We start from the raw sequence: 20,796 nt of genomic DNA on the forward strand, positions 1-20,796 counted from the left end.
TCATTCATCCATTGTCGTAGCATCTGCATGGTCTCCCCAATATACCATGCGTTTCCTGCAGCGTATCAGGTAGACAACGTTGGCCAAGTTGCAAGTGTATGTACCGTGTACCTGGTGGATGGTGTTCTCACGTGAGATGATCCGGCACGTCTTGCAGAGGTTGCTGTGGCAGGGTTGTGTGGTGTCGTGGTCACTGTTCTCCTGAAGGCTGGGTAGTTTGCTGCGGACAATAGTCTGTTTGAAGTTGTGCGGTTGTTTGAAGGCAAGAAATGGGGGTGTGGGGATGGCCTTGGCGAGATGTTCATCTTCATCGATGACATGTTGAAGGCTCCAGAGAGGGTGTCGTAACTTCTCCGCTCCAGGGAAGTACTGGACGACGAAGGGTACTTTGTCCGCCGTGTCCCGTGTTTGTCTTCAGAGGAGGTCGGTGCGGTGAACAGAACTCCCACTCACCTGATGAAGGGGCAGCACTCCGAAAGCTAGTGGCTTGTGCTACCAAATAAACCTGTTGGACTTTAACCTGGTGTTGTGGGACTTCTTACTGTGTTTACCCCAGTCCAACGCCGACATCTCCACATCATGGAAATTGGGAGCCAGTCCACGCAATGCAGATTGAAGGTAATATGCTAGTTGTTCTCATTTAAAAGGCAGTCAGTGTGCAGAGTGGAATAAAACGCTGTCTGAATGGGATTTGCATCTGCCATATTTCCTGACTTTTAATCAGGCAGCCTGCAATGGTGAGCTGTCTGAGGGCTGAGTTAAATCTCGGCTGATCAATGTTCTTTGGCACTGGAGGTGCTCCATAGAAGACATAGATACATACTGGCTTAAACCAATGGTTTCAGAACTTGAGACTTCATACAGGGGAGGTTCATTTCTGCATTGTGCTGTTGAAGAAGCCAGAGTGGCCCTTTAAATTACAGGCCATGACATAGATCGGGTCAAGACCAGCGCCAGATATCCCGTCCTACTGCTCGGATTTGGTGGGATTCTCTGAGTATGCAGCCCGCAACCCTCCCAGCACTCCTAATTGGCCCAATTGATACTTTATTCAGCGTCTTTGGGTGGCGGGCTTGGATGTCTGAATACCAGTCACTTTGCACTATGCACCCTCAGATATACTGGTTCTGAAGAACTCAATCCAGTTTCTTAGTCCAGCAAGGTCTAGTGTCAACTCGATAGCAGGCTATTCGAAACCTGGTAATGAACAATGAGGCAGAATTAATTAATTGCCTCATAGTAAAGGAGCCAATGGGTAGGAGTGATCATGATTGAGTTTAATTTTCATTTGAAGGAGAAAAGAGTGGGTCTAAACACCGGCATTTTAACTAAAGGCAATTACAAGGGTATAAGGCCCAAGTTTGGAGGGCCAAAGAGCCTGTTCCTGTGCTGTACTTCTCTTTGTTCTTTGTTCTTATAAAGGCAGAGCTGGAGAAGTGAACGGGGAAATTGGATTAAGGGATATGTCAATAGAGATGGAGTGAAAGATATTTAAGGAGAATTCATACTACTCTGCAAAGATACATTCCAGTAACAAAGAAAGACTCTAGGAACAGGATATATCATTGATGACTAACTAAGGAAGTTAAAGATGGTATCCAATTGAAAGAAAATGCATATGATTCCACAAAGAATAGTGGCAGATTAGATTGCACAACATATAAAAACTAGCAAAGAATGACTAAAAAAAATGAGGGAGAAAGTAGAGTATGAGAGAAAGATGGCTGGAAATGTAAGAACAGATAATAAGAGCTTCTTCAGGTATTTAAATAGGAAAGCAGTAAGAAAAATGAGTATTGTTCCTCTGGAGAGCTGATCCAGGGAATTAAAATGGCAAAAAGGGAAATGGTGGATGCATTGACAGATATTTTGTGCCTGAAGAAATGGAGTGGAAATCTGCTTATGCATCTGACGAAGGAGCAGCGCTCCGAAAGCTAGTGGCGTTTGCTACCAAATAAACCTGTTGGATTTTAACCTGGTGTTGTTGGACTCCTTACTGTGTTTACCCCAGTCCAACGCCGGCATTTCCACATGAAGACACAAGTAACAGCTTTTGTAGACGCTGTGGCATTCGCCCTGGTGATTTTATTTGAGTGACACCACTGAAGAACTTTAAACAATTCGAATTGCCTTTCTGCCCTCGTAGCTTTGGATGGTGATTGACAGAGAGAACCCAGTTGGAGGAATAAGAGGGAAATACAGTGTATAAACCAGATACATAGGAAAATAGGACTTAGGAATAGGCGTAGGTCAATCAGCTCTGAGTCTGCTCCACCATTCAATAAGGTCATTTCATATCTGATTGTGGTCTCAACTCCACTTTGCCGTCTCCCCATAACCCTTGACTCCACTCTCTATCAAAAATCCGTCTAAATTCATTTCACATTCTGAAAGAAATGAATGTTAACTAATTATAAGTAAGCATATCTAAGAAGACTTCAATTAATTGAAACAAAAATATCAGGGCTGGAATTTTCCGGCTGTTCATGCCGGCGGGATTCTCTGGTCCTGCTGCAATGAACGGAGATTTGGCTGAGCGCCAAATTCTCCATCCTCGCTTGGAGCAGCAGCGGGATGTGAACGGGAGGAAAATTCTGGCCTGTATGAAGATAAGTACAAAAATAAATTTTAAACTGAAACTACATTCTAGCTAAAATATAACACATTGCAAATTCACAAATTAATAATTCAATCCAATATTCCTGATTAACTTCGTCGTACTTTAGATAAAAATGCATTTTTAATGAAACAGAAAGCATATGTAGGAATTATCACGTATGTCCCTGTTATACAGGCCACGTTCACTGTACTTACGGTATGACCTAAATAACTGGAAATGTCACCAGTAACCTTGAGAATTCAATTCATTAACTTCTATGGTAATTGCTTGGAGTAGGATTTTAGTTAGCAAATTTAAATGCAATTTAATTTAGGCAAAAACAACCATTTGCGTTGTGTCAATTGAAGCCTAACTCAATATAGAGAATTAATCATAACATTTCAAAACCAACCAACATCCAGATATACATAAGTAGCTCTCATTATGTTGCAGAAGTTGCATTAAAAGACCCTTTGTGTTCTTATGTTTGTTTCTTGTGATAAAATATTGCTAAACAGATGGTATTATTTGAGGTCAAGGCCATTAAATTCAGACTTCTGGCTGTTGTGCAGCCATATTTTCATACCCACATAACCAGGGATTCCAGCAGACTCCAAGAAAGTTACCACAGCAAACTGACAGAAATCCCCAAAGATTTCCAGGCACAGAGTGACTGTATTCAGTTCAAAATAGAAAATGGATCATTTTGAAGCCTGAGACTTCTTTTATTATTCATTCTTGGGAGGTAGGCTGAGCATTTTTTCCCTTCTCTTGAGAAAGCAGCCTAGAGCCACCACTGTCCATATGGTGAAGGGATGTCCACAATGCTGAGAGGTTTTGATTTGATTTGATTTGATTTATTATACATTGAAAAGTATTGTTTCTTGCGTGCTACAGATAAACAGACTGTGCATAGAGAAGGAAACGAGAGAGTGCAGAGTGTAGTGTTATAGTCATAGCTAGGGTATAGCGAAAGATCAACTTAATGTGAAGTAGGGTGACTGTGTGGTGTTTGCACATTCTCTTCATATCTGCATGGGTTTCCTCTGGGTGCTCCAGTTTCCTCCCACAGTCCAGAGTTGTACAGGTTAGTTGGATTGGCCATGGTCCCTCAGAACCCCTAAATGTGTGGGTTAGGTGAATTAGTGGGGTAAATGTGTGGGGTTATGGGGATAGGGCACGGGGTGGGCCTGGGTGGGCTCTGTTGGAGAGTCAGTGCTGACTCAATGGGCCGAATGGCCTCCTTCTGCATTGTAGGGATTCTATGTCCAACTCAGATGTGTGTCTTAATGAGAAGCTTCACAAAGTGATAGTCTTCCCTGCTGCCAGCTTCCTTCAGAAGTGGTGCAAATTGTGGGTTTAGGAGCTGTTGCTGAGAAAGTCTTGGTACATTGATGCCAGGAATGCTATGAGCAGTGCACATTGCAGTAATGGTATATGGGATATGGACAGGTGGACATTTCAACTCAAATTAAGGTGTGTATCAAGTAGGCTGCTTTGTCCTAGATGGTGTTTGAGGTTCTTGAACGTTGCCACACCTGCAACTGTTCAGGCCAGTAGAAAGTATTTAATCACATTCTCTATGCACCATAGGCATTGGAGGGGCTTGGAGAGATAGGAGAGAAACCATTGCTGTAGAATATCCAGTCCCTCACCGGTAATAGCCACAACCTTAATGTGGTTGGTCCAGTTAGGCTCTCTCTTATTGGGAATTATCATTGTGAGACACTAGCGTGACACATATGTTACTTCTCAGTACAAGTCCAAGCTTGGATGGTGTCCAGGTCCTGCTATATACGAGATTAAAATTCTTCATTATCTGAGAAAGAACAAATGGAGCCAAATGCTGTGCAATGTAAACAGCCCCGTTTCTGAACTTATGATGGAGGGATGACCATTGATAAACATTAGAACACAAGAACAATGAAAAGGAGTAGGCCATTCAGCCTCTCAAGCCTGTTCTGCCATCCAATACAAGCATGGCTGCTCTCATCTTGGCCTCATCTCCACATTCCTGCCCTCTCTCCACAACCCTTCATCCTCCTACTAATTAAAATCCGATTTATCTTCCCTGTAAATTTGTTCAGTGTCCCGACATCCACTTCACTCTGTGTTGGAGAATTCCACAGATTCACGATCTTTTAAGTGAAGTAATTCCTCCTCATTTCTGCACCGAAGCATCTTGAAGTTTCTCTCCATTATTGAAGATGGTTGAAGTTGGGCGATGCACTGAGAAATTCCTTCAACAATGTCCTGAGGTTGATTGATCCCCAATAACCAAACCCGCCACTGCAGAAGGGCCTTCAGCCCACCATGTCTATGCTGCCCATCAAATACCATTTATACTAATCCCATCCAGAGTCAGAGGGCGGGATTTTATGGCGTCACTCATTCCAAAACATGAAATCCCACCCGAGGTCAATGGACCTTTCCATGTTCCATCCCTCCCCCACTCCGATTCCCGTGGCAGGCGGGACGGTAAAATTCCAGCCATACAGTCTTGTCTTACTAGAACTACTTGGTGCCACATTCAGCTGAATGCTGTTTTACTGATGTTTAGCATTGTAACTTGTACCATTTCGGAAGAAAGATAGGAAGCGGAATTCTCCCAAAAGAATTTTAAGTGTCGAATTTGTGTGAAAACTGGAGTAATTCACGCTGTTGTTTTCAGTGTGAGTTCAGAGAAGAATCTCCCACACTCTGTGCACTGCGGATGCCACCAGCGTGAATATCATTAAATTTCAGAGGGCGGGGCCAATTCCCGCTTGAGAAGCTTAAATCAGCGCGCTGAGCGGGCCACTGCGCATGCACAGTGCCACTGCCAGGATCGGCGCATGCGCAGTGCCACTGCCAGGATCGGCGCATGCACAGTGCCACTGCCAGGATTGGCACATGCGCACTGGCCCCGCACTGCTGGCCTCCCAATTGCTGGCCAGCCCTGCGACCCCCGCAATGCCAGCTCTCCACCCCCCCCCCCCCCCCCCCAAGGCCTGGTTGCTGGCCCCCGACCATTCCTGGGCCCAGTTCAGATCCCCCCCCCCTCCCCCCCCCCCCCGCCACCGACAGTAACCACCCCCCAGAGTCCCAATCACCCACCCTGCAGTCCCTCCCTCTCCCCCACTGCAGTTTCAACCCCCCAGCAGGTTGACCACCCCCCTGGCTGAACCCCCAGACCCCAGCCCACCCCGATCGCTGGCCTCCCTTCTTTCCCCACCGATCCCGACTGCAGAGAGGCAGCAGGACCTCGCACCCCCACCAATCGCCCCTCGGCCCCGACCCCATATGTCCCGCCCCTTTGGTACTTCCCGATGCCCGATGCACAGTGCCAAGGTGCCCCCTGTGCATTGGCACTTTGCCCTTTGGGTAGTGCCGGGACCCAGGCTGGCACTGCCAGAGTGCCAATGCCCGGAGGCACCACCCCTCGATGCCTGACCCGTAGAGGATCCCGATTGCTCCCCCTTCATTCCAGCGGGGTCAGGCCGTTAGTTCCCCACAAGTGGGGAGCTAGTGTAATCCCTGCTGGAGTGAAACACTTTGGCGGGGTGGGAGACGTGAGCGGGCCTGGAAACTTCAGTCCTGGGCTCGCTAATGACATTAAAATAATATTAAAATGACCATTTAAACGATATGTGCGTCTCTCTGCCGATTGCCAGCATGGAGCAGGTGCCGCCGGAAATCCTTGCGTCTCTAGAACTGGGAGATGCAAGCTCGAATACTCGCACAAATCCCGCAGATAGGCCGCCGCAGTATTCTCCCAGCCGCTGCACTAAAACATTAGTGCAGCCGGATGGGAGAATCACGGCCAAGGTTTTCATAACGATGCTTCATTCCTACCTGTATATTGCTAGCTGGTGAGTAATCTCATCCTCACAAGTCTCGGGAAATGAAAAGCTTAAATCCATTTTTCAAAGTGGCACAGTGGTTAGAACTGCTGCCTCACAGCACCAGGGACCCAGGTTCAATTCCGGCCTCGGGTCACTGTCTGTGTGGAGTTTGCATTCCTCTGGGTGCTCCAGTTTCCTCCCACTGTCCAAAGATGTGCGGGTTAGGTTGATTGGCCATGCTAAATTGACACTTAGTGGCAAGGAGAATTAGCATGGTAAATACGTGGGGTTATGGGGCTGGGGCCTGGTTGCGATTGTTGTCAGTGCCGGCTCAATGGGCTGAATGGCCTCTTTCTGCACTGTAGGGACTCTATTGCTTCTATGATTCTACGAATGTATTCTGAAGGACATTCCAATGCAAATAAACACATATACAGTACAAGAGCTGATTCATTGAGGATTATTAGTAATTTGAAATATATATGATGAAAACTTGCTGTCATTTGTTAGGGTGGGGCATCCTCATACATTGAGCAAACATTCAACTGCACCAACAACTATTGCTGTAGAAGATGTAGTTGATACACTAGAATCTTTTCAATTGTGTAATATTTTCTCAGGGTTATTTGCTATCATGGATGATGACACCATATGAATTCATCAGATTGGGTTACTACCTTAATCGTTGTTGGATGTCCATTCATCTCTGTTTGCAAATGGTTCCTATATTCTGCCAATCAGATCTTGTTCAATACTTCTATTTTGATCTTGGAGCTGGCTAGATGGGCTACAATGGTCTTTTTCTAATCCAGCACATTCTTATTATCCTACCTTGGACATTTCCATTCATCTGATTATCCCGTGAGTTAGTAGTTATAGTCAGTGAAAAATAGGTATGTTCTTTATGTTACCTCATCTGGTTCCAATCCCATTTGATTAATTCTGGTTCTTTCCAGTTTTCTTTTCAGATTGCTTTCTGATATTATTAAACTTGATCATTTTTCCTTCTTTCACTCCAAGAATGGTTTGTCAATGTATGATAATTCCCAGCCAATCAATCACAGCAAATCTCCATCATATAGACAGTTGATTGTGAATAATCTTCAGTAAATTAATTCATGTAATGTTTGTCTTTATTGTATCTGAGTGACCTGCAGGATACATTCCTGAACCGTTATTGAAATAGGATTTGAGCTATTCATCACAGGCTCATGAGATGGAGATTGATGCAGCGCATGTTGGCTGGTTGCTTGAAAATTTGATAAACGATTAAGAGGTTAGAATGCTGACTGATAGCTTAGTGACTCTTGACTTATAAACAAACAATTTATAGAATCTGAGAATCTACAGCACAATAGCTAACAGATCTCTTCTAGTGAGCAATAAGCTAGGAGCAGTGTTCTCCTGGAGTACAGTATTTGATTTGGATAGTTAATCATCTGCATCTTCCATGAGAGGTCTACTTTATACTCTTGATTAGCTTGTTTATTCATGCAAGTAATGGTATTATTTGGGAGTCCATGAACCAAAAGCAGGATGTTGTCATTCACTTTTGTAAGATATTGAACTGTAGCTTTGAAATCCTTATTAATTTGATTTTCTCATATTTCTGAAATATTAATTTTAACAGCAGTTGTCTGATTTATGATATTTTTCATTCTCCCAAATAAAGAATTGCGGGTATTTGTACACTAAAATAAACTTGTTAAAACTCTAAAAGGCATTCTGAATATTTTTCAGAAATAATATAAAAGCAGACAGGAATAATTAAATTAAGAAGGATTTTGCACTTTAATGAATTTGTTTTAAACATTTATTGGATGCATTTTTGGTACTGTGCTATCTAGAGATTTAATGCAAACTTTGGATATTTATACCATATCAACTTCCGCAAATCACATTGTCAAAATTGATTTATTTTAATAACAAGTTCTGGTGTGAATCTGTTCCTGGCATTATAAGGGTTACATAAAAATGATGCAACTGGGTCTTTGCTAACATATCCATTATTCTTTTTTTGGAGATAAAGGATCACGACTGGGCATAAAGATAGAACAACCCAAAGTTGTCTCATACCGAGGCAGCAATGCCACTCTGCCCTGTAAGTTCTATTATAAACCTGTGCCCGTGCGTGCAGTTCAAGCCCCTCTCAAAGTCAGGATCAAGTGGACCAAACTCACCTCAGATTACCTCAAGGAAATTGATGTATTTGTTTCACTGGGAAATAACTGGAAAAGTTTTGGCAACTACCAGGGAAGAGTTTTTCGTGAAAATGAGAATGATGCCTCCATAACGATCACAGATTTAACATTGGAGGACTATGGTAACTACAAATGTGAAATAATTGAGGGACTAGACGACGTCACCGGGACTGTGCTGCTGGATCTGCAAGGTACAAATATGTGATTCTTTCTATACGTAACAGAAGTATTTGTTTAATAATCACTAAATGGTGGGGTGAATTTCTTGAAAAGCATTTTGCATGTCTTCATTCAGGGTGAATGATGTAATTTCAAAGGACTGTGACACCTAATACCATCAGCTAGTATTCTCCGGTTAGGGACATCAATGCCACTTTTGCGTGTAGGATTGCGAATTTTGCTGACGACACAAAAATAGGTGGGAAAACAGGTTGTAATGAAGAGATAAGTCGACAAATGGATATTGACAGGCTAGGGAAATGGGCCAGAATCTGGCAGATGGAGTTTAATGTGGATAAATGCAAGGTTATCCATTTTGGCCGGAAAAATAAAAGAGCAAATTACTATTTAAATGGGAAACAGATTCAAAAGGCGGTCTGTGCAGAGGGATCTGGGTGTCCTTGTGCATGAGTCTCCGAAAGTGGGAATGGAGGTGCAGAATGTTATAAGAAAGGCAAATGGAATCTTGGCATTTATTGCAAAGGGTCTAAAGTATAAAAGTAGAGAAGTGTTGTTACAATTGTATAAGGCATTGGTGAGACCACACTTGGAGCATTGTGTTCAGTTTTGGTCACTTTTTAAGAAAATTGGTGGCGCTGGAGGCAGTTCAGAAGCGGTTCACTAGATTGATTCTAGGTTTGAAGGGGTTGTTGTATGAGGAGCGGTTGAGTAGCTTGGGCTTGCACTCGCTGGAGTACAGAAGAATGAGGGGGGACTTGATTGAGGTATATAAAATACTCAATGGGATTGATAAAGTAAATGTTAACCAAATGTTCCCCCTTCTAGAACAGTCTAGGACAAGAGGACATAGTGATTGAGTAAGAGGGAGGAGGTTCAAGACAGAGATAAGGAAAAGCTACTTCTCACAGGGAGTTGTGAATCTATGGAAGTCACTGCCCCAGAGTGCAGTGGATGTAGAATCAATCAATTGATTCAGGAAAGAGATGGATAAATATTTAATCAAAAGTCGGATAAAGGGCTGTGGGGAAAAGGCAGGGAAGTGCAGTTAGGATGAGATGGAGATCAGCCATGATCAAATGGAATGGCAGAGCGGGCTCGAGGGACTGAAATGCCTACTCTCACTCCTAATTCCTATGTCCTGCAAACATGTCCTCCTCCAAACTCAGCAGCACTTCTGCTAATGCACAGTGTGTTTGCCATGCGAGGCTGGTCAATCGCTGCCAGCTTCATTCACTGGTCTCAAAAATACCACACATTCGGTCAAACTCGCCTCAGATTACAACAAGCACTTCAGCAGAAGACTGACCAAACATATTTCACACAGCAAGCAGACAAGGCTGAATCACTTGGACTGGATTTGAACCCAGACCTCAGAGGTTCCCCCTCCGCAGTTCCCATTGAATTCAATTTTAGTAAGGCTGCTTGTTGCCACATTTAGTCAAATGCAGCCTTGATATCAAGGGCAGCCGATCTCAACTCACCTCTGGAATTTGGCTTTTTTGTTCAGATTTGGACCAAGGCTGCAGCCAAGGTTCCCTGGTGCAACCCAAACTAAACCTCGCTGAGAAAGCTCTTTAATTTTGTCAGACTCTTCAATTCCTTTAATCCGCCTATTTTTCTTTTCTCTTTTGTTTGTCTCTCCCTCCTTCAAATATCACAGATATTTTGGCCATTACCTAGTCTACCTGCATTTATCTTTATTTGGACCTTTTGGTGTATTTATCTCTCTTGCCTCGTGAGGTTTCACAGAATCTCTACAGTCCAGAAGGAGGCCATTCAGTCCATCGAGTCTGCATCGACCACCCAGGCCCTATTCCCGTAACCCCTCATATTTACCCTGCTAAGCCCCCTGACACTAGTGTTAATTTAGCATGGCCAATCAACCTAACCAGCACATCTTTGGACTGTGGGAGGAAACAGGAGCACCCAGAGGAAACCCACGCAGACACGGGAGAGTGTGCAAACTCCACACAGGCAGTGACCCGAGGCCAGAATTAAACCCGGGTCCTTGGTGCTGTGAGGCAGCAGTGCTAACCACTATGCTACCGTGTCTTGCTGTTAAAGTACCATGAAGTTCTCAAAATTCTGGACTCTGCTGTACAGTCTAGAAATGATCACTTGGTGTCCTGAATTATAAGAAGGTCTTCCTTCCTAAAGAATATAGGTATTTTAGAAAATCGTAACTCTGACATTTGGCATAATTTTCATTGAGATTTAATTTTCACTAAGGAGAGGAACTCAATTAAATTATTTAGATCCACCTTCCTTAAAATAGAAGATTATAACCATCCCACCAATTTTATGGTAGGATATTAATTCTGATGTGCTTTAAAGTATGCAAACCACTCTGGAAAATATAGGAAGAAGACAGCTACAAAATAGATTCCACCTTCTGATTATAGAAGGAATAACCAGACGGGTGCTTATTTAAAAGTATCTATGTTTAAGTGATCTATTTCATGTAAGATAATTGAGCAGATTATAAACTAAGGCAGCATTAATAGCTTGAGATGAGATATTGGAGAGATCCATACAAGGAGTCGCCCTTATGGTGCAGCGATGTCCCATTTTAGCACTGAAGATAAAAATAGAATTTACAAAAGATTAATTAGTACAATACCATAGCTGTGTATGTTTGTACTACTGAGGCAAATTTCATAACTAGCAGAAATTATATTCGAAACAAATTGCATAGTCTATTTTTCTACTTCGACCATAATTAATTGTTCCCAGGAAAAGCGCAGGATAGGTTTGATAAAATGTAAATCTGTCTGTAACAGTAATGTGTGAAACCTCTGCAGAAGCAGTATGGCAATCCGTTACCTGTCAAATCTCAACTATTTGCATTGAAACACAGTCAAAATGTGACCTATTTTGATTCATCTCACTCTAAAAAATAAACACTGTTCCTTCGTGTGTTGAAACATGCTTTCAATTATCCCATTTCTTTTGGTAATAAATTGTACTCTTGACCTTTTCCCAATGTTGGCAACTCTCTTTATTTCTAGATGAAAATTTAGGCGTTCTGTCTTAATTTTTTCTTCACGGGATGTGGGCCTCGCTGGCTAGGCCAGCATTTAATGCCCATCCCTAATTGCCCTTTTCACTGCCGCCTTCTTAAATTGTTGCAGCTCATGTGATGTAGGTACACCAACAGTGCTGTTAGGAAGAGAGTTCCAGGATTTTGACCCAACGACAATGAAAGAACGGTGATATATTTCCAAGTCAGTTCAAGATACAAACAGGGAAGGAGAGGATAAATAAAGATAAACTATTTCCACTGGTTGGAGATTCTAGAACGAGGGGGTAGAATATAAAAATTAGGGCCAGACCGTTCAGGAGTGATGTTCGGAAGCACATCTACACACAAAGGGTATTAGAGATTTGGGCCCGATTTTACCATCGCGTTGCACATGTTTTCGGGTGCGAAAACTTGGTAAAGTCGGGCGTGAGGCAAGTAGCGCGATCCGCGCCCACCTCCGCGCCGGTTCCCCCTTTACCAAGGCCCAAAAATGGCCGCGATTGGTACCGCACACGAAACGGGTGCGACATCGATTTAAATGCATTTGCATGCATTTAAATTGACATAATGAGCTGCACCACCAACTTTACCGGCACATCCCCCTTTACCATTGCGTTCGCGCATCCAGAATTGGGTGAAACAGGCATGCTCCATAAAAGTCCGATTCGGATGCTCCAGTTAATGAGGAGGTAGGTGCCTAGTGTCTGACGGCTCTCTACTTGAGGTTGGTGGGGGGGAAGGGGGGGGGGGGGGGGGTGGGGATGAGGGCGTCCGCTGCCTCTCTGCCTGTGATCAGTGGGGGGGGGATGTGAAGGGGTCTGCTGCCACTCTGCTTGGGGTTGGTGGGGGGGAAAGGGGGCTCCACTGCCACTCTACCTGTGAAGAGTGTGGGGGAAGAAGGGGTCCGCTGCCACTCTGCCTGAGATCAGTGGGAGAGAAAGGGGGCTCGCTACCACTCTGCCTGAGATTGGTGGAGGGGAAGGGGTAGGAGGGGCCCACAATCAGTCTGGGTGGTGTGGGGGTGGGGAGATAAGGGTAGTCAGTAATGTTGTGGGGATGGGACAATGTCTGTGGAAGCCGAGGGGAGGTATTATCTGGCCCGGGAGCGATGTGGCAGGGGAGCAGCATTCTATCATTTTTTTCTGCGCATGCACAGTTGGAGGAGCCAATCGGAGCTGCAGGATTTCGGGCATGTTAAGCCCCACCCACAGGCTTGTGCAGCGCGGTTCGGAATCGCTGATATTTTTTCAGGCAGAGTGCGTATGGGGGCGCCTGAGAACGGGTCTAAAAGTCAGATCTGAAACACTCCCAGTTTCAAGTCCGCCCAGCACTTAGAATCAAAATGGTAAAATAGGGCCCTCTGCCGCAAACAGCAGTTGATGTGAGATCAGTTGCTATCTGTAAATCTGAGATTGATAAATTTTTGTTAAGCAAAGGTATTAAGGGATATGGGCCGGAGGCAGGTACATGTAGTAAGGCCTGATCAGCAATGATCTTGTTGAATGGCGGAACAGGCTCAATGGGCTGAATGGTCTACTCCTGTTCCTATGTTCCTAAGTGTGGCTTGGAAGGGAACTTGCAGGTGGTGGTATTCCCCTGCACCTGCAGCCCTTGTCCTTTGAGCTGGTGGAGGTCATGATTTTGGAAGATGCTGTCAAAGAAGCCTTGGTGATTTGCTGCAGTGCATCTTGTAGGTGGTACCCACAGCTGTGCTGAAGGCGGATGGCGTGAATGTTTAAGAAGGTGGATGGGGTGCCAATCAAGTAGGTGGCTTTGTCCTGGACAGCATTGAGCTTCTTGAGTGTTGTTGGAACCGCACTCATTCAGGCAGGTGGAGTGTATTCCATCACACTCCTGACCCTTGTAGATAGTGGACAGGCTTTGGGGAGTCACTCAATATTCATCCCAGAATTCCCAGCTTCTGAGCTGCTCTTGTCGTCACAGTATTTCCATGACTAGCCCAGTTCAGTTTCTGCTCAGTGGTAACCCCAGAATATTGATAATGGGCATAACTTTCTCAGGAATCAGCAAAGGCCAGTGTCGAGAGGGAAGCTGATGTTGATGCTGCTGACAGCAGTGGCAGCTTTCTCCATCATACAATCCCACACTTACAGTAAAAACATAAAGGGATGGGTCCCACCATGTAACACGGGCCCCTGATTCACCTTCCCCACTAGCAACTTAGTCCCTCGGAAATCGGGTCGCCATTTTTAAAGGCCACCACGGCACAAAGCAGTTCACCTAAAACCCCACGGTTCTGCACCCGGCACTCCCCCTTGGCACAGTCTGGGCACTGCCTCCTGGCATTGCCACAAGTACTGCCCTGGCACTGCTCTTGGCATTGGCCAGGCACTGCCCAATGGGGTAGGGATGATTCAGGCATAGAGGCCTAATTAGATGTTAATGCATTTAAATGATGTTCCTGAAATTGAACCTTGTCACTGACGGGGTGGAAGGGACATTCACCTTTACGGGTTTACGTCCGCATGAAATGCGACTTGTGAGTTCTTGTGAGCTTCCTCGCTCCAGTCGCTGAAGCTGCCCAACGAAAACAGGAGCAGGAAGTCCCAGCCAGTGTCTTTAAGGTTGATGCTCGTGTACTGTCGACCTGTACTCACTTTTATAAAATGCCTCCGTTCATTTGTATTTGTTTGTTCTATTTATCCTGTTTCAGACTGGAGCTAGAAATGTACAATTTATACAGCAGTTACCTTTTTCATGCTCTTTTCCCCAATCGGGAATGGTGTAAGTTTGCTACATTGGATAAAGTGGGATGAACCAGTGAGGCAGCAGGTCAAACTCCCACATCAATCAGTAGTGGGATCTGCAAATAGGCGCTGCAGTGTACCACGCATGGCCTGACCCATAAAGTGAAATGCAGTGTTTTAGATCATGCCCCACATTTTGTTTAAATTATGTTTTTCACTGCAATTCTGATTAATATTCATTGGCACATGATTTGCCACAATTAATATACAAGATTTCAATCACTTCCAATTAAGGATCCTACCCTTCAAAGAATGAATACCTAATTACACCTGAAAATACAGCAACCAGATTCATTTTATTTTCAATACTTCTGTTGATACCTTCACAGTTCTTCAATGAAACTTCAGAAGGGAAAAAGGCAACTGATTTGAGGTTTTACCTGAATAGAAAACATGTGCTTGCAACATGCTTTCTGTGAAGTGCCTTAGTTTCAGTATAATTTTTGTGCTTAAGAAGAAGAGGGACACGCATTATTGGAGAGTCAGCTTGGAGAAGCCCAGCAGAGCACTGGGCACCATGACAGGAGAGCGGTGGTAGCACACCGAGGAACTCAGCTGGAGAAAAATAATACTACGCCAGAGAATGTGGGGCAGGAAAAGAAGAAGTGCAAGGTCAGGGATCCAAAATAGGTGGGAAGTAAGGCATCAGAGAATTGGGGCACAAGGGCAGGAGCAGTAGAAGGTCAAGGAATTAGGGCAGGAACATAAGAAATAGGTCGAGGAGTAGACCATTCAGCCCCCTGAGCCTGCTGCACCATTCAGTACAATCACTGCAGATCTTCTACCTCAACCCTACACCCCTGCCAGCTCCCCATTCTGATGATATGTGCCTGCACACATTATAACGTGTTATAAGGGTTAATGTGGGACTGGAGAGTAGCACCTCCCACGGTGTGATGTATGTAGTCAGGTGGTCAGAGAACAGTCTAGAAGAAGACTCTGGAAGCAGCTAGCCTGCCTGCTGGAAGCAACACCATACTTGGAACTGTAAATAGCTAAAGCCTACCAATAAAGGTGTTCACGTTCAAACACACAAGCCTCAAGATCTCGTCAATGAGCCACCGCCATCACAGCATGAAGAACCCACATTATGACATCCATATCCCTTGAGAGGGGCAGAATAACATTAAATATCCAGGGTAAGAGAAGAACAACAAAACCTTAGGGAATCAGAGACCTTTAAGCTGATCTCTATATCTTCCTGCTAGATTTTAAATAGAAACTGAACGTTTTATATCTAACCGTTCAACAAAAGCTACAGAATCTTACCACTGGCGTATTCCTGATTATGTGACTGGCACAGACTTGTATAAACAGGGACTGTGAAGCTTACCAAAGTGCGCCAGTCGTACTTCTAGTTCATCCTCCATGCTGTCAAAATAAACTGAGAGTTACTTTTTAAATTTAAATTGATCCAGAAGTTGTCCTACATATCTCGGCACTGTCCTATATTTCTCTAATGCAAACTGTTGAGAGTGGATAAAAGAATCTCACTTTCAGTTTTGATGAAAACTGGTCTCAACCTGAACTTTGTTTCATTCCCCGGATGCTGCCTGACCTGTTGAATATCTCCCACGCGTTTTAATTTTTCCGAAAGGAAATTTCAAGATTTCACCTGCCTTGGTGAATGAAAATAAACTTGATGGCACAGCTTAATTATGTGCAGACCCACTGCCTCCGAATGGTCAGGCACAGGTCGAACCCACCCATTGGAAGCGAGCTCAAGAGTTGTATTGGGCTGGAAATAGCTATGACTGAAATTTCAAACTGGGACGATGATTGCTTCCGAGGAGTTAATGAGATGGGGAGAGGGGTTGGATTGGGGCAGGGGGGCAGAAAATAACATGCAAAAAGGCAGTGCGGAAAGTCACACAATTCAGTCAATTATAAATAATTTAAATTTGCTTTCCACCTTGAAAGCTGACAGATGTTATAATACTTGATTCGATTTGACTTGATTTATGCGGAAAGGTTGCAGGCATGCATATGTATGTATGAATAAATTTATAGTAATGAGTCCAGTGAACAAAAACACATGCAATCCTCTCATTGGTCCTTCACCAATTTTGCCACAGTGTTTTGACAAGCTGCTCTGAAAATTAAGATCTATACACGGGATTTTGCGGAGGAAATGTGCAAATTGTGTGAGCGGCGCAGTCAGATTGTGGCATTACGGAGAAAAGCTGGAGAAAAAATGTCAACTGCAGTCTGCAGATGTTATTAATGAATAATTGAAATTTCACAGAATCAGAACACTCCTCCCCCAGGTCCTAACAAGGCATTGTGAGGAATGCTAAATGAGCACATATTTGAATGCAAGTATCTAATTATAAATACGTCTGACAGCCTGTGTACCTTTGTGTTTGTGCTGCTTGCAACAATCATGTACATATAACACTTCATACTGTTAGAACAAAGTTAGAAGGGGTGAACTCCCTCCTCTCTTTGTCCCACTCCTGAGTTGATTATAACCTAGTTTGAATTTAAAAAGGTGATACTGTCAATTCAATATTTGTACTTCACTGGGTGTAGCTCAGTGTAAGAAATAGGCCAGCCAGGTTCCTTAAATTAATGAGTAAATTGGTAAAGATGCAGATATATTTAACAAAAAGGTTTAAAATGTACAAATATATACGGGACAGTGACACAATGGTTAGGACTGCTGACTCACAGCGTCAGAGTCCCGGGTTCGAATCCCGGCTTGGGTCACTGTCTGTGTGGAGTTTGCACATTCTCCCCGTATCTGCATGGGTTTTCCTCTGCGTGCTCTGGTTTCCTCCCACGGTCCAAAGGTGTGTGGGTTAGGTGGATTGGTCATGCTAAATTGCCCCTCAGTGTCAGGGGGACTAGCTAGGGTAAATGCAGGGGGTTATGGGGATAGGGCCTGGGTAGGATTGTGGTCGGTGCAGACTCGATGGGCTGAATGGCCTCCTTCTGCACTGTATGGTTCTATGATTCTATATCTACTGCAACATGCACACATATGATTAAATTTTACAGAATATCAGATCTTAGAACTTGGCCAATTAAAATATTACAGTCAGAAAACCCTATTCATGGACTTTAGGGATGCTTAATTACAGTTGAATAGTCCTTTTCCACAGTAGCTGCTGGTACTTGGGGTTTCTCTCTGGAGCAGTGGCTCCATGGTTGGTTGATTCTCTTTTCTCCTGGAGACAGTGGTGTTAACTTGGAATTCTTGGTTTGCAGTAATGACATCTTCTAGTGGGTTTTCAAACCGCAAACAGCTGAGCTTTGCAGAAAGAGGTTTTGGGAGAACAGTATGGGGGTTAAGGCCGTTGCTCCTTCTATTCCTGTGGTAGTCTCTCCAACTGTTAGTTCAAATTCAGTATATTTCATCTACGCATTGGGTCATGCGACCACTCTCTGGTTTGAACCTGGGGTTGCTTAGCAACTGGCCAAAATTGTCTGGCTGTTCACGCTGGTGGGATCTTCTGGTCATGTCGACAGTGCACCCCCGCCAGGGGTTTCCTGGCAGCATGGGGTGCAGTCAATGGGAAATGCCATTGACAAAGGCAGGACCTGTCGTGAGAAATACGCCGCAGGGAGGTCAGCAAATTCCACCCCCCCCCCCCCCCCCCGCCCCCCGCCACCTCCCTTCCCCCTGCTACTGTCTCTGAGAGTTTCATAGATTCTGTGTCTCCACAAATAGCTTTTGTCCTTCACAAGTGCAACATAGCAGCTGCTGTAGGCTATTGTCCTTTGATTAGCAGAAGTGTTCTTTTCAAAACGTTCTATATCTCTAGCTGATGGCATTAGCAGCACGGTGGCACAATGGTTAGCACTGCCGCCTCACAGCACCAGGGACCCAGTTTCGATTTCTGGCTTGGGTCACTGTCTGTGCGGAGTCTGCACATTCTCCCTGTGTCTGCGTGGGTTTCCTCTGGGTACTCCGGTTTCCTCCCACAGTCCAAAAGACGTGCTGGTTAGGTGCATTGGCCATGCTAAATTCTTCTTCAGTGTACCCGAACGGACGCTGGAGTGTGGCGACTAGGGGATTTTCACAGTAACTTCATTGCAGTGTTAATGTAAGCCTACTTGTGACGCTAATAAATAAACTTTAAAACTTCATAAATTAATGTGTTATGTAGAGTATTAATTCATAACAATGCAGATATATTCACTTCTCTGTTCTTGTGCTCCTTATTTGATTCCAGGGGTCGTGTTCCCATACTTTCCACGCCTTGGTCGCTACAACCTGAATTTTATTGAGGCTCAGAAGGCTTGTAAAGATCAGGATGCAATTGTTGCTTCATTTGAGCAGCTTTATGATGCTTGGAGAGCAGGAATGGACTGGTGTAACGCAGGCTGGCTGAGCGATGGGTCGGTGCAGTATCCTATCACCAAACCCAGAGAACCATGTGGAGGAAGAAATACAGTTCCTGGTATCAGAAGTTATGGATTAAGAGATCAGATGAAGGACAAATATGATGTGTTCTGCTTTACATCCAACCACAAAGGTATGAAATTCAAATGTTCTGCTCTGCCTTAATGATATAGAATTTTTGATGTGCTAACAAACATGGATCAGTAGTATGGTTCAGTCTTAGTTAAACCACTAGATGAAAGTACTGAACAGATTCATTGTAATTCTCCACTGAAAAGGAAAGTCTTCTACTCCCTCTGGTGTAGCAATGGCATTGACCTGAGAAAAGATTGCTTACTTTGCCTCTCCCTACAGAGCTCACATGTATCTGAGGTTCACAGCAGTGGTTGCAGGCCATCCAGCAAAGTGCTTGCCCCTTCCACAATAATGACCAGACAGGTTTATAGCGATTCAGAGGGTGCCTGCATCTTGAGGTGCCTTCACGTAATCAGTAGCGCCCAGCAGTTCCAATGTGGTTGCCAGCTGTACATCACTGCAAGTTCTCCTACTTCTTTATTCTATTCATTCATGGGATGTGAGTGTCACTGGCTAGACCAACATCTATTGCTTGCCCCTAATTGCATTTGAGCTGAGTGGCTTGCTCTACCATTTAAGAGAGCATTTAAGAGTCAACCACCTTACCACCAGGTAAGGGTGGCAAATTTCCTTCTCTAAAAGACATTAGTGAACCAGATGGGTTTTTACGACAATAGACTATGATTTCATGGTCATCATCAGACTTTTAATTTCAGATTTTCTCTTCTGATTGAATTCAAATTTCACCATTTGCTGTGGGGCAAAAGCAGGAGAGGAAATAAATCCAATAACTATCACGAGAGAAAAAGTCCGAAGGAAACTAATGGGGCCAAAGGGCTGATATGATATGTCCTTTAGACCTAATGGGTTGCATCATAGGATTTTAAAGGAAGTAGCTGCAGAGATAATGGATGCACTGGTAGTAATCTTCCAAAAATCCCGAAATAGTCCTAGGGGATTGGAAAACTGCCAATTTAACACCCTTATTCAAAAAGAAAGGGAGACAAAAAGCAGATAACAATAGGCCAATTCACTTGACATCTGTCATTGGGAAAATGTCAAGAGTTCATTTTAAAGGATGTAATAGCAGATTTAGAAATACATAATATAATCAAGCAGAGTTAGCATGGCTCCATGGGGAAATCATGCCTGACAATTTTATTATAATTCTTTGATGTTGTAACGAGCATAATAGATAAAGGGGAACCAGTAGATGTAATATAAGAACAAAGTAAATTACAGCACAGGAACAGGCCCTTCGGCCCTCCAAGCCTGCACCGACCATGCTGTCCGACTTAACCAAAACCCCCTACCCTTCCGGGCTCCATATCCCTCTATTCCCATCCTATTCATGTATTTGTCAAGCCGTCCCTTAAAACTCACTACCGTATCTGCTTCCACTACCTCCCCCGGTAACGGGTTCCAGGCACCCACTACTCTGTGTAAAAGATCTGCCTCGTACATCTCTTTTAAACCTTGCCCCTCGCACCTTAAGCCTGTGCCCCCTAGAAATTGACTCTTCCACCTGGGAAAAAGCTTCTGACTATCCACTCTGTCCATGCCTCTCATAATCTTGTAGACTTCTATCATGTCGCCCCTCAACCTCCGTCGTTCCAGTGAGAACAAACCAAGTTTCTCCAACCTCTCCTCATAGCTAATGCCCTCCATACCAGGCAACATCCTGGTAAATCTTTTCTGTACCCTCTCCAAAGCCTCCACATCCTTCTGGTAGTGTGGTAACCAGAATTGAACACTATATTCCAAGTGCGGTCTAACCAA

General features: G+C 44.2%; 1 protein-coding gene across 1 annotated transcript in view; it reads left to right on the top strand.

Moving 5' to 3' along the window:
* hapln1b (hyaluronan and proteoglycan link protein 1b) overlaps nt 1-20,796 on the top strand; it is a 60,461-nt gene that overhangs the window by 24,673 nt on the left and 14,992 nt on the right. Inside the window, exons 2-3 of the mRNA XM_078215424.1 lie at nt 8,447-8,815; nt 18,773-19,075. Of these exons, the coding sequence (XP_078071550.1) occupies nt 8,447-8,815; nt 18,773-19,075 (672 nt within the window). The remainder of the gene's footprint in view (nt 1-8,446; nt 8,816-18,772; nt 19,076-20,796) is intronic.

The sequence above is a fragment of the Mustelus asterias genome, chromosome 6 (genome assembly GCF_964213995.1).
Source record: "Mustelus asterias chromosome 6, sMusAst1.hap1.1, whole genome shotgun sequence".
Taxonomy (NCBI): Eukaryota; Metazoa; Chordata; class Chondrichthyes; order Carcharhiniformes; family Triakidae; genus Mustelus; species Mustelus asterias.